Below are 25,363 nucleotides of genomic sequence, written 5' to 3'. Positions count from 1 at the left end.
AATGGGAAAGCTCTAGAAACTGATATTTTGGGAGGAGGTGCAGGCTCTTGGAGGGAGGTTGGGTGCAGCAGGGGGCTCAGGGCAGGGGGTTGGGGTGGAGGAGAGCTTTCGGGGTGCCGGATTCAGGCAGTGCTCACCTTGGGCGGCTCCCTGCAAGCAGCGACATGTCCCTGCTGCTTCTAGGCAGAGGAATGGCCGTGAGGGCTCTGTGTGTTTCCCCTGCCCCGCCCCAAGTGCTGGCTCCATAGCTTCCATTCTCCAGGGACTGCAGCCAATGGGAGCTGTGGGGGCAGTGCCTGTAGGTGGTGCTGCCAGGCCGCGCCTCTGCCTAGGAGCAACAGAGACATGTTGACACTTGTGGGGAGCTGCCCGAGGTGAGCACCACCCGGATCCGGCACCCCACGCCCCTTCTCGTGCCCCAACCCGTGTCCCGAGCCCCCTCGCGCACCCAAACTCCCTCCCTCTTAGTTAACTGGAATTTTTGACTTATTGGCACTCCCCATTACCCCAACATACCTGATAACAAAAAATTTACTGTAAATACATTTTAATACATTCTTACCTTAATTAAAATTAAAAGGCATAAAGTGAATTAAAGGCACAACATTAAATGTATGTTATTGACCTGAAAGCTCTTTGAATTCCTTTGATAAGTATTTAGCTGGTTTGGCAGGCTGTGGAGCAGATGGGGGATCATTTTACTTTGTGTTTATTACTAACATTAAATTCAAATGTATCTAGCTATATACAGATGGTTTCTGTTTAATTGTATTCCTCTCCCCCTTGCCTTCACATATCCTTTTCCTCTTCCACTGTAAGAGCTTCGGTGTAGGGATTGTGGACGGGATTTCCAAAAGCATCTAAGTGACAGGTGCGCAAATCCCATGAATGTCACAGGATTGCCAACACCAAACACTCAGAATCAGGCCCCAAAAATCATGAGAAGCCCTGATTCTGACTGGGGTTTCTGTGTGCCACTGTAATATAAGCCTCCAAGACAGGAGTAATCTCACTGACTTTGACATAACTGATGATGGTATATGTCAGAACTGCCCCTGTAAATAAGCCTATCCAGGGTCAGACCCATAGGTACTTTGCCAGTGAGTGTAGTTGGTAAGGTGCATATCAGAAGAGCATCTTTCAGACTGTACCAGAATAACCTGTACACAGGAGTCTTTCAGGAAGGTTTTAAAAAACCTGTTCTAGGTGATGTCAGGTGCAGCAATTGCAAGGCAGCCATTCTGATCTACCATATAAATACATGTTTATAAATTATTTACTTGACTGTTCTGGTCTGTTGGGTAAAATATGTATTTAGGGCATTTTTTTTTTGGCAACTGCCTCATGTGCCCAGCAAAACAAAACAGCGTCTTCAGCTTTTTCTTCTTCAGCTTCTTTTATTCAAGTCTATTGGTTAAATCTGGAGAGCCAATTCCTGCAGTCTTCACTCAGGCAAATTTCCCACTGAAGTCATTTTTGGAAATGGCCGACTAAGTGGAACCTCGCTAATCCACACACTATATAATTCTCAGCAAAAAATGTCCGTCTCTCCCCACCACACAGCAAAGATTTAATAGCCCAGGGCTGTAGTGAGGTCTCATGTTACAGAGTATTTTTACAAAATATTCTGCAGAACATTTACTGGTACGTTATGAATGATTAACACAAGCAGTTAGAATTGAGCGGCAATTGTCAAAACAAAGGGAGAAACTCCATCTGGGGGGCATTCTCCTTGCTTTTTTATTGTATTTCTCTGCTCACCCCCTAGCTTGCAAATTGGAAACATTTGCAACAGGGCAAATCCAGTCCTTGTAGCCACAGACAATCCCCTGGCAGTGGGACTATTGTGGTTCTTCTGTATGGGGATTGTGCATCCGCTGAGTATTTCGGGGCTCTGTAGACAGCAGGTGGGGGCAGGACTTAGGTGGGCCAGAGAAAGGAGCAGGAGCAATGCTTGAGAATTTGTTTCTATGTGTATCCTCTTTCCAGCAGAGTTGAGATGGTGCATAAGGGATAAAATTCACTCATGGTGTGGAGGTCCTTTGGCACCAATTAAACTCTGTATAGGGAGTGTGTTGCGGGGTTGCTGGTGATGTAACTATACATCTCCTAAGCACCAGCCCACTATAGGTCAGAGTGGAAGCCATGGTGGAAGTGGGCAGGGGGAGGCACTGGAGATCCACATTTGCAAGGATCCTGTAATCACAGTATTTCATGTAACACAGAGGTTGAAGCCACTACTCCAGCCCAGGAGCTGGAATAGCAGCCATGAGGAAGTTGTGCAGCCACTCACCTGCTTGGCCTGACTTCAGGAGATGGAATTCACATCCCCAGCCATTCACATAAACCTTGACTAATTGAGTATTATGTGTGTGGCGTGGATTTCACCCTAGGGCAGCATAGGGCTGCCTCATTGCGCCATGGGCTTATGGGGAGAATGCATCTCTATTGAGCACCTAGCCCAGTTACTGTCCTATGGATTTGCACCAGTGTCTCTCCCCATCATGAGCGTGATTTATTGATGATCTGTTATATCTTCTAATTTCTCCATAGACTCCGGCTCAGACTGGCATGTAAAGTCTCATTTAGGATGTGTCCTATCCAAGTGAAAGAAGAAAAATAAGCATTCTGATCAAATTCACATTATCTACCTGCTGAGGCACCTTTTCAGGGCTGAGTAGCTTGGTCATTATTCTTTTCTTTTTCCTCTTCAAACTACCTGGCTATGAGACAAACAGCCTGCCAGTGTTCTTTTGTAGAAATGGAAGATATATACTAAGTAGCATCCAGGCCTAGTAACCGTCTCATTTGTTTAAGCATTCGTGTGATTTTAAAAAGAGCCAAACCAATTATTTTTGAAATATGGTAAAAATCATTTGCTCTCAAGCTGACAGCTGTATGCGCCAAGTTTTGCTCTGCGAGCCAGTTTTTACTGACAGTTGTAAACCCTTGAATCTAGGGGTTTATAATGGAAACGGCAACTCAACCTTCCCTGAAACTGTGCAGATGCACTACTGTAATATAGATTTAATTACATACTGTATAGCTATTACTTGTAATGAAAGCAAAGGACATGCAGCCTTCTAGCATCACACAAACTGTTTATATTTGGGATGGTTTGCAGGTGAAAATCTGTAGCGGGGAACTTAAAATACAAGCTCTAAACTGCTTGAATTCACTCCTTCAAGTCCTGGGTTGTGAAGTGATTTATTTGAGCTACAGCCTATAGACCATACATCACCTTCCTGGTTGGCTTTGTTGGCACCTTGTCACATTCTTGCGGGCTTGAGGAATTCATTGTTCTTGTTTGAACTGATAAGAACAAAAAAGGATTTTCTGCCTGAGACCTTGGGAAAGGCAGAGGGGGTGGAATGTTGACACGGAACAGCAGGGCTGCACTTTCCCAAGCTTTTCAGCCTTTACATCAGCCTGCATTCTTCAATAGCAGGGGAGCACTGACTTTAGGTGTGTTGGTTGCAGCTTTATTTACTGTCTTCCAGAAGCAGGGCCCATGGTGATGGTAGCAGTGGTGAGGCGGGGTGTGTGTGAGGGAAAGTGGATTGTTTCAGCGCAAGAGATAGAATTGCTTAGAAGAGAGTCTAGCATCATGTAAAAAGATCACAATCGCCAAAAAGGAATGCTAAACTTGAAGTGTCTTAAGATTTGAGCCAGCCCCCTGAAGTTCATCTAATTCTGTGTGTGCATTTTAGGAAAGGTACCACATTGATCTTTTTCCTTCTGTTGTGTGTAACCCCTGGATGCTTCACCTATTACTCAGGCAGATCGCATAAACCCATGGGTTGCGCCTGGCCCTTGAACTCAGCCTTTAGGAGACAGTAAATGTAATAAAGATTGAGAGCATCATTTTACTACTTAGAGGCTTTGTTCTGGGTTTGCATATCACCTAGCACAATGGGGTGCTGATCCATGACTGGGGCTTCAAGGCACTACTGTAAAACTACTACTAATAATAATAATTAGTAAAAATAACACTTAACAGTTTCAAAGCACTGTAAAACTTTAGTCTCACAATAGTGATGACAAATATGAAACATTATTGTCCCTATATTACAGATGGCAAAAACAGAGGTTAGGTGACTTGTTCAAGGCCACCCACTAAGTTAGTGGCAGGGCTAGAACGTGAACCAACGAAACCTTGGATTCCCCTCTCATGGTCATTCCTATATAGAGGTTCCCCAACCTTTTTCCCTGAGGCCCACCTGTGCAGCTGCAATAGGCACTGTGGCCCCACTGTTAACACTTCTTCAGGAAAATTATTAATTTTAATTATTGCATACATATAAACTATAACATTGCAAATAAACAATGTACATTTCCTTTTCATTTTATGCCAGCGGAGCATCTGGGACTGTGTTGCGGCCCACCTCTGGGAACCTCTGATATAGAGAATGCTCTCTCTCAAATTATCTGAAAAATGGTCTGTGCTACAGGTCTGAGGGCAGCATTTAACATTAAATGGGTGAGGTCCTCACAGGAAGAGAGAGACTATGTTATTGTTTGAGTAAAAGGGAATTGGCTCAAGGTGCACCCTTCAAATAGAAAAGCGTATCTGACTTCTGATATTCTGACAAAGGAAAGCCAAGACTGAAAGGGTAGAGAATAGTAGGGTTTCCAGTTCTTGCCACTGTAAAATCCTGTCCCTAATAGTTTTCCCAATATTTGAGTGGCTCCAATGACAAAGTTGCAGGAGCCGCAGACACTGGGACTGGAAACACCTTAGAGGTACCTTGGCAGGTGTAACGAGGGGTAGGGCCAGGATGGGCTCTTCCCCTGGACCTAGCACATGGCTCTAGTGGCTGGTGCCTTTGGGGGCAGCACCTAGGGCTGGAAGCAGGCTGTGCTTCCCGACCCTATAAACAGACTCTTATCCCTCCTCCCCCACACATCCCCCTGACCCAGCATATAACACCACATGGGTCAGAAGCTCCTGCACCTCCCATGGGGGATAGAAAGAGTGAGGGACTGGGCCAGACTTTCCTCATTCCCCGCACCAATCACACCCATAACCTCCATCTTCACCATCTCTGGGATAAAAGCCACCTTCTGCTCTTGGTCAGCCTTGTTAGTCCTATAGCTCAAGTGGTCGGAGTCTGTCTGGAACTACCATAGCCTTAGGGTTCAAGCCCTGCTAAAGATACGCACTGTGGGGGTAGTTACACTTGTATATAACAGAATTATATTTAGCTTTCTCATTCTGAAAATTTGTTGTTGACTAAGAGTCAGGAGACCTGGGTTCTAGTCCAAGACTCTATGGTAAAAGGGCCACATCTGGCCCGGGTCATCTGACTCAGGCTCGCAGAGCTGAGGCTGCTGGGCTGAAAGTCATCATTTAGACCCTCACAATGTCCCAGAGCTCAGGCTCCAGCCCGACCTTGAGTACCTACACAGGGATTTTTCAGCCCTGCGAGTCTGCATCAGCTGACACAGGCCAACCAGAGTGTTTTAGGCTATGTCTACACAGGGATATCACCGGCCTACTATGTTACCTTGGGCCAGTCACTTACCACTCTGTGCCTCAGTATCCGCATCTGTAAAATAGGGATAATGACACTTATGTATCTTTTTGAGCTCGCCAGATGCAACCTGCTATATACATGCAAAATAGTTAATGTGATCAGCATAGAATGCACTGGTGATAAGGTTGTATGGGTCCCCTGCACTCATGGGAAGACTTTTATCCAGAAGGTCAGATTAATCCTCACAACTTTAAGGAGTTAGCAGCATTCAACTAAGGCATATTCTGTACCTGTCTTTTATGTTTAGTTCACAATGATGGCAGCTGTAATTAAACAGTCAACATTTGTCATTGCTACTTATCTTGTCTTAAGGAGCAATTTCCATTATGACTTCATTAAAGGCAAGAAAGATCTGAGCAGAAGCAACTGGGGTTGTAGAACAGGCCAAAAAGCCGCAGTACAAGGTGAAGTAGTTGTGTATACATGTGAGCGGGCGGCTGGATACATAGCTCACAAAACTTGTGTTAGTAAGAAGAATAGTCTATAACACAGCAATTTTCTGTTTCTGTTTTCTGCCTCCAAACTCTCTTCTGCTCCCTTAAAGAGGGATGTTTTTGGCACACATATGAGCAACTGTAAGCATCTGCAGCACTTCCTGCCATGGTAGTGTTAGGTGCTGAGTTTTTACAGTGCAAATGTAACATCACCTGCACCTGTTCTTCTCTTGCCACACATAATGCTGCGAGAATCACAGGCCCCATGCTGCAGCCCTTACAGAACTGACGTTTGTGAATAAAGGCTGCATGATCAGGCACCACCTTTTCAGGTTGTTTTTTAAACTGTTTTATTTTAAGATGACCCCTATTTATTATATCTGTTTCTCCAAGACCAGCTCCTCTGACATTCCTCGAAACACATTGGTGAGCCTGCCAGCTTTGAGCTTTGCCTTTTTCTCATGCTTGGAAACTGCCCTGCTTTCCAGGATTGAGCTCACTGACAGTGTATCACTGCTCTCTGCTGGAGAAGCTCTGAGCTAGGCTAGGCCTCCCTGGTCTCCAGCTGGTTGTCAGGAATGCAGATGCGATGGCTGAACTGATAACCTCTAAGCCTTCAAGATCAAACTTGACATATGACTTATTCATTCTTGTCATACAGTGCAATTTAGGAGCTTTGTTGTGCAGGCTGGAGACAGATTCTTCAGAGAGGAGGATGAGAAAGATAAATACAGCAACACCATCAAGACCCAAATATCTGCAGGTACATTGGCTCAGCTCCCTGGTACTACACAATAGGCACTGTAGTGATGGTCACAGATTTCTGCATCAGTCTTTCTGGATTGCATTTGCAGCCCTGTAATATTTTTATATGCAGGTGTAAGAATTTTCTTCTGGTTAGATGCAGTAAAGTCCTTTCATAATTTTTTTTTTTGCATAGGTGGGTGTGGCAGGCAATCAGTCAGTAGGGTGGTTTGTTCTATTTCTAGGAGTAAATATTGAATGGGTTTCATTTGGGTCTTATTGATTAGATTTCAGGAGTCGTGAAACTTAACCTTACTGTGGCATAAAGTGTTGCTGACATATTCAAAGGCACAGACGTGATCTGTGCTTCTCTGCAAAAATCACAGGTGAAAACTATATTAAAAATAGTCTTTCCAGCCTGAGCCCTCTCCACCCCCTCAAACACACACACACAGTATATCCTCTAATTTTTTATACTTCTGCAGGTCTGGTATCCTTTTCACTTAAAAACAACTTGATGAATATAAATAATAAAAAGGCAGCTTTACAACAGCAATAAAGTGCTATTATAGTCTGCAGCATTCCAAGTGAATTATTGCTGTGCTGTCAAAGAAAACAAAAACATTTGGGAAGGACTGTTTATTTTACAGTGGTTGACCAAAAGTATGCAAGTGGTTATAAAAAATGTAGACAGCTAACGATGGGAGGTTCCACTTGCTCATTCTAAAAACCCATTTACAAACCTTTGACACTGACTTTAGAGCACTGGAGATAATGATAGGCACTTCCCATGGGGAAACACAGGCACTTCCATATCTCTTACAAACCAACATTCCCTCCATCCCTTCTCCACCACCCAACCCCACAGACAAAAGGCAGGGGATTTTTTCAATTGCAGTGGAACAGTTAAGCATGCTGCAAGCAACTATTTCTGTGGAGCTGTTGAGCTTTCATAGTACTTTTGCACTACAATAAGGTGTAGCCTGCATATCTGTGGATTTATTTGCCTTGCTGAGAGTTTGCTAAGAGTTTCTCTCTTTTATTAAAGCTGCACCATTCAAACCTCTACACAGAGCAATTTTCTGCCATCAGTCTTCCACCATACAGAACTCCTTGCTGAAATCAGTGTATCAAAGTTGGTAGTAAAATGTGGCCTGTAGTGGTGAGGTGAAGAGATTTCTCATGTTAACTGTTTCTTCTGTCTCTTCAGAAAGACATGTTCTGATATGACAAGGTGCTGAGCATCTCCTGCTATGTATTGAGCTCCCTTATCGTCCACTAACCTCAGCACGTAACAGGCACCGAGCACCTCAAAGGATCAGGCCCAAAATCACAGTGTACATAGTTGGTGATATAATTGAGGGCTTGATCCTGAGTTCCTCATGGACTTCATAGGCAGTTTGCCTGAATACAGAGCCAAGGATTGAGTCCTAAATCCTTATATCTGGATGCTCATGGGCTAAATGCAGCCCTCTACGTCCTAAAATACATCTCACAGCTGCCTTCTCTTTGTAACTGTATAGTGAGGACAAAGTTGATCATGCATGGGATTTTATTACTAGTGAATCCAAACAGTAATCCATTTCTATTAATCTGATACAGTGCAAGCAAATGTTATGCCTGAGTGCCTTTATTCTGGCATGAAAAATACATGTGAATTTATTAAGGCTTTCAAGCGATTCAAAAAATTAATCGCAATTAAATTAATCGCACTGTTAAACAATAAGCGAATACCATTTATTTAAATATTTTTGGATGTTTTCTACATTTTCAAATGTATTGATTTCAATTATAACACAGAACACAATATGTACAGTGCTCACTTTATATTTATTTTTAATACAAATATTTGTGCTTTAAAAAAACAAAAGAAATAGTATTTTTCAATTAACCTCACACAGATATTGTAGTGCAATCTCTTTATCATGAAAGTTGAAATTACAAATGTGGAATTATGTACAAAAAATAACTGCATTAAAAAATAAAACAATGTAAAACTTTAGAGCCTGCAAGTCCACTCAGTCCTACTTCTTGTTCAGTCAATCACTCAGACGGACAAGTTTGTTTGCATTTGCAGGAGATAATGCTGCCCATTTCTTGTTTACAATATCACCTGGAAGTGAGAACAGGCATTCTCATGGCACTGTTGTAGCCGGCGTCGTAAGATATTTACATGCCAGATGTGTTAAATATTCATATGTCCCTTCATGCTTCAAACACCATTCCAGAGGACATGTCCATGCTAATGAGGGGTTCTGCTCGATAACGATCCAAAGCAGTGCAGACCAATGAATGTTCACTTTCATCATCTGAGTCAGATGCCACTAGCAGAAGGTTGATTTTCTTTTTTGATAGTTCAGGTTCTGTAGGTCCACATTGGAGTTTTGCTTTTTTAAGACTTCTGAAGGCATGCTCCACAGCTCGTCCCACTCAGATTTTGGAAGGCACTTCAGATTCTTAAATCTTGCTATAGTGCTGAGTGCTGTAGCTATCTTTAGAAATCTCACATTGGTACCTTCTTTGCTTGTGAAATCTGCAGTGAAAATGTTCTTAAAATGAACAACATGTACTGGGTCATCATCCAAGACTGCTATAACATGAAATATATGGCAGAATGCGGGTAAAACAGAGCAGGAGACATACTGTTCTCCCCCAATGAGTTTAGTCACAAATTTAATTAATGCATTATTTTTTTAATGAGCATCAGCATGAAAGCATGTCCTCTGGAATGGTGGCCGAAGCAAGAAGGGGCATATGAATGTATAATATATCTGGCACATAAATGCCTTGCAATGCCAGCTACAAAAATGCCATGCAAATGCCTGTTCTCACTTTCAGGCGACATTTTAAATAAGAAGTGGGCAGCATTATCTCCCATAAATGTAAACAAACATATTTGTCTTAGTCATTGGCTGAACAAGAAGTAGGACTGAGTGGACCTGTAGCCTCTAATGTTTTACATCGTTTTGTTTTTGAGTGCAGTTATGTAACCAAAAAATATCTACATTTGTAAGTTGCTCTTTCACGATAAAGAGATGGTATTGTTTGAGGTGAATTGAAAAATACTATTTGTTTTGTTTATCATTTTTACAGTGCAAATATTTGTAATAAAAACAATAATATAAAGTGAGCACTGTACAATATATTTGAAAATCTAGAAAAACATCCAAAAATATTTAATAAATTTCAATTGGTATTTTATTGTTTAACGGTGCAATTAAAACTGCGATTAATCATGATTAATTTTTTTAATTGCGACTAATTTTTTTGAGTTAATCACGTGAGTTAACTGCAATTAATAGACAGCCCTACAAATTATTAACCTGATCCAATGCCCTCTGAAGTCAGGGGAAAGATCCATCAGATTCATGGGGCATTAGATCAGGCCCTAGGTGCAGCTGTCATGATTCTGGCAAGATGCCAGTAGGATCTCATTATTGGGTAAGTCTACACTGCAATAAAAAATCCATAGCACCAAATCTCAGAGCCCAATTCAGCTGACTTGGGCTCGTGGGGCTCAGGCTGTGGGGCTATGAAATTGCAGTATAGATATTTGGGCTCAGGCTGGAGCTACCTTGCAAGAGGTGAGGGTCTTAGAGCCCAGGCTCCAATCCACGTCCAAACGTCTACATTGCAATTTTGTAGCCCCACAATCTGAGCCACGTGAGCCCAAGTCAGCTGACCGCGGCCATGCGGTGGGTCTTTTATCACAATGTAGACATGCCCAATAGGGAGCAGAATTCACCACCCTTCAAGAGCATGTGAAGATGCTTCTTCATAGAGCATATTTCTTCATAGTTCCCGCTTCTCCAGTCCCGGCAAGGGACAATTCCCCTGGATCACTTTCCCCTACCTCCCCTATCCCCCAGTGTCTGGAAACCAGATTACAGTTGGCAGAAGCAGCCGTGTATTTACAGGAAAAGTATGATGGTCTTTTTGGTGAAAAGATCAGTTTCCTTTCAGGAAAGACATCATCTGTTTTGAGAGAGGCTTTCTGATTGCTGCCCTCACGCTGTGAAATCCATGGATTGATCGCTGCTTTTGCAGGTCACAACATAAAAGCTGGCTAAAAAATCTTACAGATTATGAAGCAGTCTTTCAGTTAATAGTGAAAATAATAATAAAAAAACCCACTCCAGCAAATCCACGTGCTGGCTGCTAAGTAGTGGAAAGATCAGGTTGGGTCTGGCGCTGTTTTTAGATGATGTCCTGCAGGGGGAAAAAATAGAAAGCAAACTGCTTAAGAATTTGATTCATCCACTGCCCTATTCCATACACACAGAAACATGCGCACACTCAGAATAGTTGTTAATGAAGATCTGTTTATGAAGGAAGCATGTTAATCCCAGTGAACCTGCCTTTCATAAACGTGCTGGGATTACTGAGTCACTGCTGTTTACACATTTTCCTTCCCTTTAGCTGTACGCCCTTTCCCATGTGTTCATGCAGTGCATGTGAATTGGTCTGAGGAGAGCTCCTGGGAAGTCCCCAAATAAGCCCCTTTATGTGGAATTTCATTAGAAAGTCAAGGTGGGGAGTATCTATGAGCCTCTTGACAGCTGATCAGCACACTTGACATTCATTTACCACCCTAGTTGACCGCTGGTGCCAGAGAATGTACAGTATTACCTCGTGTTGCTACATAATTAAAGTTATCTGCTCTGACCAGAGGAAAATAAGCATGAGAAAGCCTTGTGCTGATGTGTGCCAAAAGCAACCTTGGTCAATGGGAGAAAGCAAGCAAGCAAGCAAGAAAGAGAGAGAGAAAAATGCTGTGTGCCTGTGCTTTTTGCTGCTTGTATTAGAATCATGCACTGCTATTTCTACTGTTTTTGCCAATTGGCCTCAGTCCACCTTTTCTGTTCATGCTCAAACAGCCAGGAACACTATGGTGAGAGAGGAAGCCCCTTCTCATATACTTCTAGCTGAATTGCCAATGGTTTGCGTTTGTAGTGGATCCAGCAACAAAACAAAACAACCCGGTCAAATCAGCTGTGTTCATTAACAAATAAAGCCACTGAATAATATTGCCGTGGCATCTTGGTGCTCTGCCATACTCTTCCGAGTGCCATTTCATGCAATACCTTTTATTTACTTAGAGGCAAAAACAAAAGTGTGTGTACATTTCTTTAGACTAGAATAGTTACGTTGTCAGACCAAAGAGCCAAAAAAGAAAACCCCCAAACCACCTTCTAGTCAAGTTTAGGTAAAGGTGAATGAACCCGATCTAAACTGATCCAGTTGATTTGAACTTTAGCACAGCTGAAAAGTACAAATCAACTGCAGTTTCTCCTCTGTACAGGAAATGGTAAATGCTGCATATAAACAGCATGTAACAAGAGAATCTGAGTCATCAGCTTACATGTGCAGCCTGGGCATGCACTAAATGTGTCTTGTGTCCAAGTTATAGCCACAACTGAAATACCTTTAGAGGGACTGAAAACTTTGGGTGAAGAGAGGGAAAGGTAAGAAAAACCCTAGCTATTTAAAAGGTATGAATATAGAAGTAGCCTAAAGTTGTTTCAGAATTGTAAATGTGTCCTGGCAATTTTAATGGAGTTTATATTGGTCAAAGGTTTGATCCCATAATTAGCATTTTGTGGTTGTTAGTCCTGTTAGGCCAAATTCAGCCCCGATGGAAGCTGGCTCATTGTCACCAGCATCAGTAGTATTATGCTTGCATTCACCAGGGCTCAATTTTGCCTATGGTATCCAACTTGAAAAATGATCTTTAGGCTTTTCATCTAACCACTGATTCTGAACTAGTCTTTCAGCAATACTGCTGATGTGCCCACGCATAGGGCCATATCATACTCTCTGCACTGCTTCCTTCTGTGGACTCCAGTGGGAGCTACTTACTAGTTTTTGCATCTCAAAACTAAATTTGGACCATAGTATTTTCTAAAGTAACTTGCCATCAAGAGTGATGGAGGGGAATATTTCTGTCAGGAACAGTGTGGTTTCAGTGGACTCAGACACTTTTATTTCAATAATTTATTAGTGCCTGCACATACTTCTGTGCATTAAAACTTCCTCTTCTTCAGCTGGCATCCTGTAAAGGAACAGCCTGCACTAAGAGTGATTTATTCAGCTTTCTAAGAATTCTAGACTAACATTAATGTAATGTGTTTTTAGAAGCCTAATAATCGTTATTTAAAATGGAAAAATCCATATTTTAAAAAGACCTGCCCCCCTTTGAATTCATAGAATCATAGAAGATTAGGGTTGGAAGAGACCTCAGGAGGTCATCTAGTCCAATGCCCTGCTCAAAGCAGGACCAACACCAACTAAATCATCCCAGCCAGGGCTTTGTCAAGCCAGGCCTTAAAAACCTCTATGGAAGGAGATTCCACCACCTCCTAGGTAACCCATTCCTGTGCTTTACCACCCTCCTAGTGAAATAGTTTTTCCTAATATCCAACCTAGACCTCCCCCACTGCAACTTGAGACTATTGCTTCTTGTTCGGTCATCTGCCACCACTGAGAACAGCCGAGCTCTATCCTCTTTGGAACCCCCCTTCAGGTAGTTGATGGCTGCTATCAAATCTCCTCTCACTCTTCTCTCCTGCAGACTAAATAACCCCAGTTCCCTCAGTCTCTCTTCATAAGTCATGTGCCCCAGCCCCCTAATCATTTTTTGTTGCCTTCCACTGGACTCGCTCCAATTTGTCCACATCCCTTCTGTAGTAGGGGGCCCCAAACTGGACACAGTACTCCTGATGTGGCCTCACCAGTGCCGAATAGAAGGGAATAATCACTTCCCTTGATCTGCTGGCAATGCTTCTACTAATACAGCCCAATATGCCGTTGGCCTTCTTGGCAACAAGGGTACACTGTTGACTTATATGCAACAAGGGCACACTGTTGATTCATATGCATCAGGGTATTAAGTGGTATTTATTCTTCTCAGTATTTCTGAGATGCTGATTAGAGAAACAGTTTTTACCAATAGTGAAATATAATACTTTTAACACTTGCCACTTAGACAGCATTTTTTAAACATACTCTCTTTTATGCCAAGCTTTAAGAGCTATCATCATTCTATTTAGTAGATGGGGAAACTGAGGCAGAGAGTGAGTTAGTGGCAAAGCTGGGAATGGAAGTCAGTTCTTCTGACTCCCAGTTCATTACTTATCCACTCGACTCTGCAGCCTTTCTAATCCCTAAATATGTTCTGATAATAAAAAGAATAAGTAAATATATTTTATAATTGTAGGAAAAAATCTTAGCTGTTCTGGTAAGTTTTAGCTCTAACTAATGCAAACATTTATTATGAAGTAACTTGTATCTTTCAGTTACTGCAGTTAATTTTAAACAAGAAATATTCCTTTGTTTAAATGGAAACCTAGTTGCAGTTTTTAATCTTCCCCCTTCCCCCAGTCTCCTCATAGTTGGGAATACTTTGAAAATGGAAAACCTAATCATTGGGCTACTCTTCTTCCTGCAAGCAACACTCTGAGCTATAACTACAGTGTGCTAGATCCATATTCCAATGCGATCCAGCCTCCCTAATCCACCCAGCTTTAATGTCTTCTGAACCTATGGCATCTGCTTTTGGAAAGTCTACAGCCTCTGCGCACAGTGTCTAGGCTTGGTAACATTACACGAAGAACGTGGAGAGTCTAGAATTTAATATCCTTTGGGGTAGGGTACTTTTGCTTCCTTGCTTTTTATAGACAATGAGTAAATCTGTCAGAGTCACGTAAGTAGATGTTGTAGACCTTGTATATTCTTTATGGCAAACAGTAAACTGCAAACGCTCCAGCCTCAGTTCTATTTAAATGTTAAGGGCCAGATGGTTGGCTGGTATGAATTGGTGTAGCTCCACTGAAGTTGATGGTGCTATGCTGATTTACACCTGCCAAAGTTCTGCCCTGAATAATTTAATGTAAAGCAGGTGCTTTATTACCTAACTCTAACCCTGACCCTTGAGCACTGTAGAACAACTAAAAGCCATCCATCTTCAGATTCTCTCCCGGCAAAACATTGCAATGACCAGACACACCCATGCTGAACATTTTTTCAGGAAGTGAGAACCAGTTCAGTCACATGTAAGGTTAGTTATAAGTTCTGGTAGCCTTTAAGAATGATTCTTTTTTGCCCTTCATAATAGAAGCACATGCAGTGGAGCAGGACCAGCAAAACTGCTCCCTTCATTTGCGTTGGGTTTATCAATGAGTAGAGGCTCTTGGGCGATCTACCACACTCTTTCTCCCAATGTTAGTGAGCCTTTCACACCCCCACACACGATGAGGAAAGCTCCCCCAGCAGTTTGCCTGTCTGAGATATTGAAGCAATAACTGCAATGGTGTTTTTGGGTAGGGAGAGAGATTAGGGATTAGAGGAGAGTTTGAATGAGTTCTTGGTAGGAGCACTTAGAAACTGGGATCTGTTTAACCCTCCAATCTTGCTACATTAGTCAATAGCTCAAAGCAGTAACACGACTCCTTCCTACATAAAGAAAATATTTTCTTGAGGATTTACAATAATATTTGTTCAGGTAAATAATACTAGTGCACCAGCAGAAAGGGGTCTGAGCACTGGAACCCTTTGTCTGGATTCACTGAAGCTCTGCAATAAGTAGCTTATGGATTTCCCCCTATTTGTTGTGTTTTTTCAAGAGGAGCTTATATGATCCTGGGTGCTTCAGGTCCTCGGTGACAGTCCGTGCATGACTCCATTTGAGGTGACTGTCATGTACTCTGCTTATTCTCTTATCTATTTTAGGATTTTATACTGCCACCCCTCACTGCAGTGTCTGAGCATTTTGCAAGCAAAATTGATAGTAATAGCAACGTCCATGGTGGATTTCGTGGAGCCTCTTCTTCTTCTCTCTTCTTGGAGTAAATGCCCTGTTTGGGGTTTGGGTTTATCTCGTTTGGTTTTTGGAGCGCGCACTTGGGAAGGTGGGGGTGCCACATTGTGAATGTCATTCTTGTTATGGTGGAAAGGCTTTATTCAAAGAGGAAGTGTTAAGATACCTTTATGTTGCAGCCAGGCACATAATTTGCGGCTTAATCTGGACAGTGTGGCTAAATGTAGCAGTGAGGCCATGGCAGCACAGAGTTCAGTGCAAGATGTAAAAGCCCCCCAATCCTCCTGGGCACATACTGGCATTGCTATCCCATGCTGAAGTCTGCACCACTGCATCCTCACTACTATTTTAAGAGAGGTAGCTAGATTAAAGCTAGCATGGGTGTATCTACATGATCTGCAGATTACACCCCCGGCAACACTGTAGACGTAGCCTTAGTCTTCTAATTGTGTTTGCTAGACTTGTCAGACCACTCCATCCCCAAGTTTATCTTTTGCAAATGGACAGGCAGTTCTGTAAAATGGAGGAAGAACTCTCATACATGGGAATTATACCAATCAGAGAAGTTTCTGCCACTTGCCTGATATATTCTGACCCCTCACCCATGTCAGTTACACTATTAGTTGTCCCTCTTCATTCTCTTCCACCCTGTCTGCTTGTGTATTTACACCATGTACACAGGGTTGGTGCAAGAATATTTTGCACCCTAGGTGAAACTTCCACCTTGCACCCCCTCCCTCCCCCCGGAGCATTGCTTATTATAAACTTTCAAAAATGAATACAGTGGAGTCACATCTTACGCGGGGGTTAGGTTCTAAGGTTAGCGAGTAAGAGGAAAATCACGTATAGTGAAAATTACCATAAAGTACAATCCACACAGTATACACTAGAACAGGGATCCTCAACCTACGGCACGCATGCCAAAGGAGGCACGCAAGCCGATTTTTCTTTTAATGGCAGGCTGTGGGTCCCGGCCGTCGCTGAGCTCACTGCCGGCCTGGGGTTCTGTTCATTCAGCCGGCAGCGGGCTGAGCCAGCCGGGGTCCCAGCCACCGGCTCCGCTCAGCCTGCTCAGGGCCAGCATCGGGCTGAGCAGGGCTGGTGGCCGAGACCCTGGTTGGCAAAGGGCCAGCAGCCAGAACCCCAGACCAGCAGCGGGCTGAGCGGGGCTGGCGGCCGGGACCCCAGACCAGCAGCGGGCTGAGCTGCTTAGCCCGCTGCCGGTCTGGGGTTCCGTCTGCAGGCTCCTGCCAGCCAGGGTCCCAGCTGCCAGCCCCACTCAGCCCACTCAGGCTGCTGCCAGCTGGGGTCTTGGCTGCCGGCTCTGCTCAGCCTTCTGCAGGCGTTGGTGAACAGAACCCTAGGTCGGCAGCTGGCTCAGTGGTGGCCGGGACCCGCAGCCTGCCATTAAAAAAAAATCAAAAAAATCGGGTGCCACCTTTGTCACGTGTGCTGTAGGTTGAGGACCCCTGTTCTAGTGTATACAGTGTATACTGTGTGTACTGTACTTTATGGTATTTTTCACTATACGTGATTTTCCTCTTACGTGCTGACCTTAGATCCTAACCCCCGCATAAGATGTAACTCCACTGTAGTGTAAAAAAAAATTGGGGGGCACCGGTTTTTGGTGCCCCCAAATCTTAGCGCCCTAGGTGGCCGCCTTGTTCACCTAGTGGTTACACCGGCCCTGCAAATACATCACCATGGCCTGTGAACCCACCTCTGAGTGCTATATACACTGAGAGGGAACACAGGTGATCCTTGTGTTTCCTTGGGTCTCTCTGGAACTCAGCTCTGATGGGGAAGGGTTAGGAAGAGTAATATAGACTTCCAGATTGCTAGATTTTCAAAAAGGGATGGTAAAAGTAACTTGTGGGAGATGGCAAAAAGCATTTTTCTCACTCAGTAAGGTGAGCTGTGTAATCATTTGCTGCAGCTTCTGCACTTCTCTGACTTATATTGAGCTGTGCATTGATCTTATATTCTGTCTAGCCCGTATTTATTGGCCTACAAGTGTGGCTATGGTAGATTAAAAGCATTTTTACAGTTCTTACCATCTTTATTCCTGGTCTGAGCAATACAGTGGTACAATCTCTGCACAAGCTTTCCTCAAACCCAGTCTGCTTCCTCATCAACTAATACCCTCCTTCCCATCTGCCTTTCTGCCATAGCTTGGGGCCCAGATGCTACTGCTACAGGAAGTAGCCTATGATAAGATTACACATCCTCATTGCTCTGTTGCAAAGGAAACTCTGTTGTCTAAGAGATATGCCTGGTTGAAAGCAGTGTTGTGCTGATCATACATTTTTGGTCTGATGGATTAAGAGTGTGCTTATAATTTGGGTGTGTGTGAAAGGAAAGAGAGCCGCCTTGCATCTCCAAGTGTGGGCTGCAGAGTCCATTCAGTTGCACATGTGTTTCTTCTCTTCTGTCTCTCTGTTCATTTTTGGCCTCCTACTTATTTTCTCTCTTTCTAACCCTATGCTTCCAAACACCACCATCTATTTAGTCAGTCTGGTGACTGCAGTTTTATAACAATCTGCCTACTTGTTTCCTAGTGGAAGAATAAAAGAGAAAGCCCTGTCTCCCCCCACTGACACTCACGCTGATGGTCTTGGCTGGGAAACAGATACTGTTGGCAGAGATCAGAGAGGAACTCACAGTGGTAGCAGAAGAAAAGAATTTGGCAGGGAGGTGAGCCACATGATTCTGATTCATACTGTACTCTTGAAATGTGGCAGGAGGGCTAGGAAAAGCTTTTAGTGCCAGCGCAGAGAAAGCAGAGACACTCACATTCAAACATCATATTCTTTTTATAGCACAGGCATGCCTCATAGGAAAAATATTGAACTTGGCCTTCCAGCGTGAAGAAAATAGGCCCAACTGTGATTTTACTGCTTGAGTCACTCACTTAATCAGTTACTGGTTGCATGTAGGAAGCCTTCTATTAGGCTAACTTAGAAAATTTGTTTTTAATTAATTAATAGTGACACTGAGCTGTTTTTTTCATTTGCTAAAAACTTCTTTGATTTGTAGTTTCTTTTATGTGAAAACACTCTTAAGATACCTTAATTCAGAAGAGTAATTGTCTTAATTCAGGCACTTGACTTAAGTGCCTTATAGATGGGTTGTTTTTTGTTTTGTTTTGTTTTTTGGTAGTCGATGTTAGTATTTTGTTAGAGAAGCTACCCAACTGATGCATTTGGGGCCAGAGTCTGTTACATTTACTCATGTCCCTTGTCATACGAGTGATCCCACACATGGAGCAAATGTGAGTAAGGGAAACAGAATCTGGTTCTCTGTTTGTCTTAACATTATATCTTGAAGCATAATATGCTGCAGAGAGGCCGTAGACCAAGTCTGATTTAATGTAGTTTTACTAGTTCTGAAAAATTCTAGGTCTCCTTTGTCAGTTCACCCTGTTATGAAAACTGAAGTGACAGAAGACCTGCTATTGGGTAGACCCCTCAGTTTTATTCTGACTAAGCTCTGTTGTCTTTTAGGCAGTTGGCTAGAAACACAATTAGAAAATTGTAGCTGTATCTTGTAATGTAAGTCTCCAGAATCCTGCACATTTACAAGGCCCTTGTTGGCTCAAAGGCTTATTGCTTCCCCATGTGCCATAAATCTGTATCTGCATCAAAAAATGTAGGGGCTGTAGTATATGGAAGTTCTTCTTCCTCACTGAGTGTGTCTCTGACAGATTTATATTGATGGTTGCACTGCACTACAGTCACAGACTTCTATTATATTCAAGCTCCACTAACTCAGTCCCTATTTCCTGTTTAAGGTGAGACAAGGTCCTGTATGAATGAGGGGTGAAATTACAGCTGAACTTTCTAATTGCTGTTACTATAGGAGAACCTTTAAGAAATATAGCAAGACGTGTTGTGTACAGAGCTACCTCTGCACTCTCTTCGCCAATTTGCTTTATGCTAAGGCAGTCTGTGTTTCTTCCCCCCCTGTGGAAAGAAAAGTCAGTAAATATATTTCAGTAACTCTCATTATGTTTATAAAGGTTATTTATAAAGGTCAGCTGTACTTTAATGCTTGAAGAACACAGCTATTTTAAGTTCCCCAAGACTTTCAAGACCCTTCCTGGACTTTTAATTAAGAGCATGTAAAATGCAAAATACTAAAAGTTAAACACCAGCGAATGTTATTTCAGGCTTCAGGCTTAGGCATATTAATTTAACACTGCACAGATCTAGTTTTGGAAACAGTACCTGTTCCTGCTTAAATACATTCATATCCTGATGAACACTCCAAAGGTTCAGAGGGGTAATCGCAATGTTCTTCTTTCTGACCTCAATAGTAGCTACTTCCTGCTGGCTCATGGATGATTGTTGAGTGTCTGAATCACTACTGAAGGGTATATGTTTAAATGCCAGCCACAATTCCTGAAGCTGAGAAGTGAACATAAAGTGTAATTGATTTATCTGATTTGTTTTATGTAGGATTCCCCCCCACCTCCCCAACATTTCATGGTGATAGGAAGAGAGAAAAATCCAACACTTAGAGTGGGATTTTCCAAAGCCATAAAGTGATATGGGGCACAAAGCCCATTGAAAATCAAGTCACTTTGGGACACTGGAAAATTGCACCTATAAACTCCCTCCAGTAGACAACAGGTCTGATTCTGATCTCATTTGTACAAGATGAGTACCATTGGCTTCAATCACTCCTCATTTACATAGGTGTAAGCTCTAAATCAGGACCAATACAGAGGCAACACTAACTAACATTTAGAGAGTGACACTCTCAAATTTACCTGCTGCTTGTGCTCTGGAAATGCTCCCCTCACATGCATTTGAAGGGTGAACCAACCAGGGATTATCCCTCTAACATATCAAATCTGTCTGGGTTCTTACACTTAGACCATCACCATGGTATCTGATCCCCTCACCAAAAGACATCTACAAGACTCCATCCAGAGAGCACACTTTATGTATGTGAAGAGAAATGGAGAAGCTAAAAGGGGATGAATTGCGACAAAGGAAGGAGCAAGGGGGATCAGCACTACGCTTCCTTATGCAGGCACTAGAGCATACCTAGGTGGCATAAAGATGCAATATCAGCTGCTTTGCCTCCACCTTGATGCAACTAGTGACACAGGTGCGGCCAGAGAATCGCAGGCCTAGCCAGATTTCCCTGATGACCCAGCAACCTCTGATTAGTAGAAATGACACCTCCGGGTGCCGGGCAGCTAGCGTAAATGAGAGAAACTGAACCCTCCTCAGGGTTAAGGGAATGCAAAGGGAGTTTAAAGCTCCCGTAGCACACCCCTACTATGTTGTGCTGAGCACTTTTTGGCTGCAGCTCAGCATCTGGGCCAGTCAAGCTGTTTTTATTTTATAGAAAGTTTGCTTTAATCAGTAGTTTGATTTTAGGATTTAATGGTGGTTTGGCTGCTTCTAGCAAAAAATAATAAATAATCTGAAAACATTTCTGGCTTTGGATGAGAGGGGACTTCAAACCATTCCAGATCCAAAGCCCATCAGTATAAATCCTCACTCTTTTTATTTTAGAAGAGAGGACTGGTATGAAACTAGCTAGCTATGGCCCCTCATTAACCACAGTATCTGAGCCCCTCACAATCTTGAATGTCGTTATCCTTTCCATGACCCAGGAAGGTAAGGAAGTGCTATTATCCCCATTGTACAAAAGGGGATCTGAGGCATTGACAGACTAAGGGCCAGACTTTTCAAGCTATTTAGACAATCAAAGATGCAGATAGGCAGCTAGTGGGATTTTCAAAAGTGCCTGGGCACCTAACTCCCATTGAAATAATCTATCTGTAACTTTAGGGTCCTAAGTATCTTTAAAAATCTGGCCCTAAGGGTACGTACGTCTGCACTAGAATAAAACACCCATGGTTGGCCTGTGTCAGCTGTCTCAGGCTCATGGGGCTCAGCCTTTGGGGCTATAAAATTATAATATAGATGCCAGGGCTTGGGCTGGAGCTTGGGCTCTGGGACCTTCTCCCTTCGTGGGGTCCAAGAGCCCAGGCTCCAACCCAAACCTGGATTCCTCACTGCAATTTCATAGCTCTACAGCCAGAGCCCTGCGAGCCCAAGTCAGCTGACACAGGTCAGCTGCGGGTGTTTTATTGCAGTGTAGACATACTGTAAATGACTTTCCTGAAGCACCCAGCCTTGTCTCTACGGGATGTCAGTTGCTTATAATTATCCAGCTTTATCTCGTTTTGTTTTTTTTTCAATAAGATACAACTGAAAAATACATAATGGCCCCATAAAATTTTCTATAGGTAGTTGATTTGTTTTCTTTGTACTACAATTAATGCTTCATAACAGCTAGTAAATCAGTGGTTAATTCATGGAAATTTTTGAGCACAGCCAAATGTACAAAATAGTAAAAAGATCATGTGTTTAGATTATACAGCCTCAGCTTGGAAGAGAGAGCTCCAACTTTTCACGCTTTTCCATGATACCCTGATTTGACCACTAGTATGCATCACAGTCACATTGTTTTACCGTACTATTCCTTCTTTTAAGTAGTTTTAAAAAAAATATTACCAAAGATGTTAAGGGCTGTTTGGTGGGGTAAAAAAGTGGGGACACTTTTAGAAATATATTTTAAAAGGTCAGCCATCTGCTCGGCTTTGAAAATAGGGCTCAGTAAGTCAAGTTTTGGTGTGTGCGCGTGCATTTGTGTGAGTGTGTGTTTGTGTGTGTGTGCTTGTATGTGCCTTTTGCAGGCTCTGCATTTTTCTTTGATGAGCTATTTTCCTAGTTGATACTTATCTTGCAGAAGATGCTCTTAGGATGCATGCAGCTGATGGTAATTAAAGAGCTGGTGTGTAGAGACGTGCACCCCTTTTGGAGGAAGCGTAATTAATGGCTTGTTCTGTCAGCGTGTCTGTTCTCTGCTAGAATTAATTGTGCGTTTCTGTCGTGGGGGTCTTTTAGCACCTAATCCCGCAAAATGCTGAGTAGCTTCAATTCCCAGTGACTTTAACCAGAGTAGAGGGTGCTCTGCACCTGGTAGGAAGCACTGGCCCCTTGCAGCCCTTTGTTTCCATCTCTGTTCATGTAAATGCAGAGATAATAGGCGTGCAGGGCACAATGCCACATGGCCTTTCAGAATGGCTGACTTCTCATTTTTGCCTACAGGTCAGATTCTGCGACCCTTAGCCATGTGAAATAGGATGGTACCTTACTCCTCTAGGGGCTTGGCTACACTTACAAATTTGCAGCGCTGCAGCAGGTCCCATTGAAAATGATTCAGCATGAACAAGGATGTCAGAATTTGTCTGTTTCCGTTTGATTAAAGGCGCAATCCCGCTCTTGTTAAAATGGCAAAATTCCCATTGATTTTGATGGGAGCAAGAGTGGTCCTTATCCCTATTACTGTGTAGCAATGGCTTGGTACTGGACTAATTGGCAGTAGGGAGAAGGTAGTTGTTTCTCTCTCTATTAGTCCCCTGGATTCTTTTTAATTATTAGACAATAACAGTCCTTTTAACATTGCTGGGCTCTTACAGATAGTCAAGCAATGACTAATGTTAACAGTGCTCCGAATAGGCCATATTTTGTTTGGTTGTATAACTCTGTATCCTCTGACTGCCATTGCGCTCCTTAATAGATGTAAATCCACCAGGACCTGTAAAAAAGCATTTAAAACAAATAGTAAAATGAACAACATTTGCAGAGCAATAAAGGTACCACCTTTGCAACAACTTCACTCCCATTTTGAAAAATGCTAGTGAATTAATCTCCAAAGTTGCAAATAAATAATATTTTATTAGGTTTCAGATATGCGTGCATGCACACACAGAATCTAACAGGAACAAGATTTTTAGTTCACTCCTTGCTCATTCCAGCAAATTCTCTAAAACAGAACATAAAATAAAAGCATATAACTGGATTTATGAGGAAACATATTGCAGCTAGGGACACACTGTGAAAAAAAGTCATTAAGATTGTTCAGACCTTAGGAAGTGGGGGCAGGGGAGGAAATTATGTTTATTGAAAGTGTTTAGGTGAGGATTACATGCAGTTATTCAGTTCAGGATTTCAGTAGCAGATATAATCTTCTAATTCAGCCATAAAATCTGTATCTGATTCTTCACACCAAACAAATAACAATAAATGGTTTTAGTTTCTCTGGAGGAAATAGAATGAAAAAGCCACAGGGCCAAATTCTGATCTCACTTGGGTGTCAGTGAAATCAGTGGAGTTACTCTGGATTTACACTGATGTAAATGAGATCAGAATCTGACCTATAGTAGACAGAACATTGCCACTATACATGGCCTGGGGCTATTTGGTATAAAAACATTTTCTAGTACTGTTCATATTGTTGTAATTTAGCTGACAGAATCCTGGTAAGCAAACGTGGACATAATGTTGCATAACAAATTGTAGCTTAAATAAAATCTGGCTGAATTCCATGGTTCTGATTCTCCACATATTGATACATACACTGGTTTAAATCAGGATTTAACTCAGCTGAAGTAAATTGAGTGGCACTTACGTAAGTGAGGGAAGAATCAGGTCCCACATGACTTGTCTTTTGTTATTTGCCAGGTGCTGTCCTGTCTTGCCCTATCTAGTGAGTTTTATTTCTGGCGGAATGTCTCTGTATTTTCAAGCCGAACACAGCCAGGCATGTCTTTCATTCTCTAGTGTAGTGTGATTCCTGCATCACAGTTCATAGACTGCATGTATTATTTTTGTATATACATGGAGCCAGATCTGTAGCTGGGGTAAATCAGCGAAGCCACATTGACTTTAGTTCTACTCCAGATGTGGAGCTGTTCCATTGTTTCTGAATATTGCTTCTATTTTCTCTTGCAAGCCTCGGGGTTACGTTCTCAGCGAGTGTAAATCATCGAAGCTTCATTGACCTCAGTGGATTTACCTTGATTTATACTCACTGAGAATCTGGCCTCTCAAACCTTATATCAATTTTAAAAAATGAATTAGAAAAAAAAATCAGGAAAAAGAAATAAGCAAAGTTGTTGCTGTAGGGAAACATTTAAGTTATGCAATACTAAAAAAAGTGGTATTCTGAGTATAGCCCTTTAGTTCATCCTAAACAGAGTTAGTACAGTTTCAAAAAATAAGGACTGTTTCAAGGAGGTCTTTGAACATTTTCTTCGAATGTTCATTGCATCTAAGATCCCATTTTTTGTGTGCCTTTATTTGCTCCAGAATACCGCCAGACTGCCAACAAAGGAGTGCCTGTGCTCCCAGGAATTTTCTGCATTCCTCTCTGGAGTAGGCATTTTTCTCAGCTACAAAGGCCCTTTGGCGAATTCCCTCTAATCATTGGATTTACCCTGGGCTCTGATAGGTGCCATTCATGAACTTGGTCTGCTGTTTGATTGGGCTGGGACACTAATGGGCTCTTTTCATGATAAACAAAACTAAGGAACATTACTAGAGGAATCACAAAGCTGCTCTTGTAGGGAAATGTGGTTCTTTCTCGCTCTCTCTCTCTTTCCATTTTTCCCTGTCCTCTCTTTCCCTTTAGTCTTTTCCTCATTCTTTCCCTGTTCTTATGAATGTACATTCCTTTTGGGCTACATGGCTATTTTTAGAAGCAGATCTTGTGACCTTTGTGCACCCCAGTAAGTCAGTGGGCCAGTTCAAGGCCATTGTGAACCTCAAAAGATTCCATAAACTCATATACAGTAACTGCATGGCCTCCTTTTTGTAATTGATTTTACATACCTTCGGAGGAGGGATGTGTAAGGAGTCTGATTCAGAGGTTTCCTTCACATTGGGGTAGGTTCTTCTGAGTTTGCATCCCATAAATAGCTGGAATTTGGGGCAGGAGAGGAAGGACAGGATGTTAAGGAATGTCTC

At 42.5% G+C, this 25,363-nt stretch overlaps 1 protein-coding gene across 1 annotated transcript in view; it reads left to right on the top strand.

The window, feature by feature from the left end:
* Nucleotides 1–25,363, top strand: part of HMGA2 (high mobility group AT-hook 2) — a 166,562-nt gene that overhangs the window by 66,318 nt on the left and 74,881 nt on the right. Inside the window, 2 exon segments of the mRNA XM_039520616.1 lie at nt 18,089–18,118; nt 18,120–18,224. Coding sequence (XP_039376550.1) covers nt 18,089–18,118; nt 18,120–18,224 — 135 coding nt within the window.

Source organism: Mauremys reevesii, linkage group 1, assembly GCF_016161935.1.
Source record: "Mauremys reevesii isolate NIE-2019 linkage group 1, ASM1616193v1, whole genome shotgun sequence".
NCBI classification, from domain to species: domain Eukaryota; kingdom Metazoa; phylum Chordata; order Testudines; family Geoemydidae; genus Mauremys; species Mauremys reevesii.
This window is presented reverse-complemented; position numbering and strand designations above follow the sequence as displayed.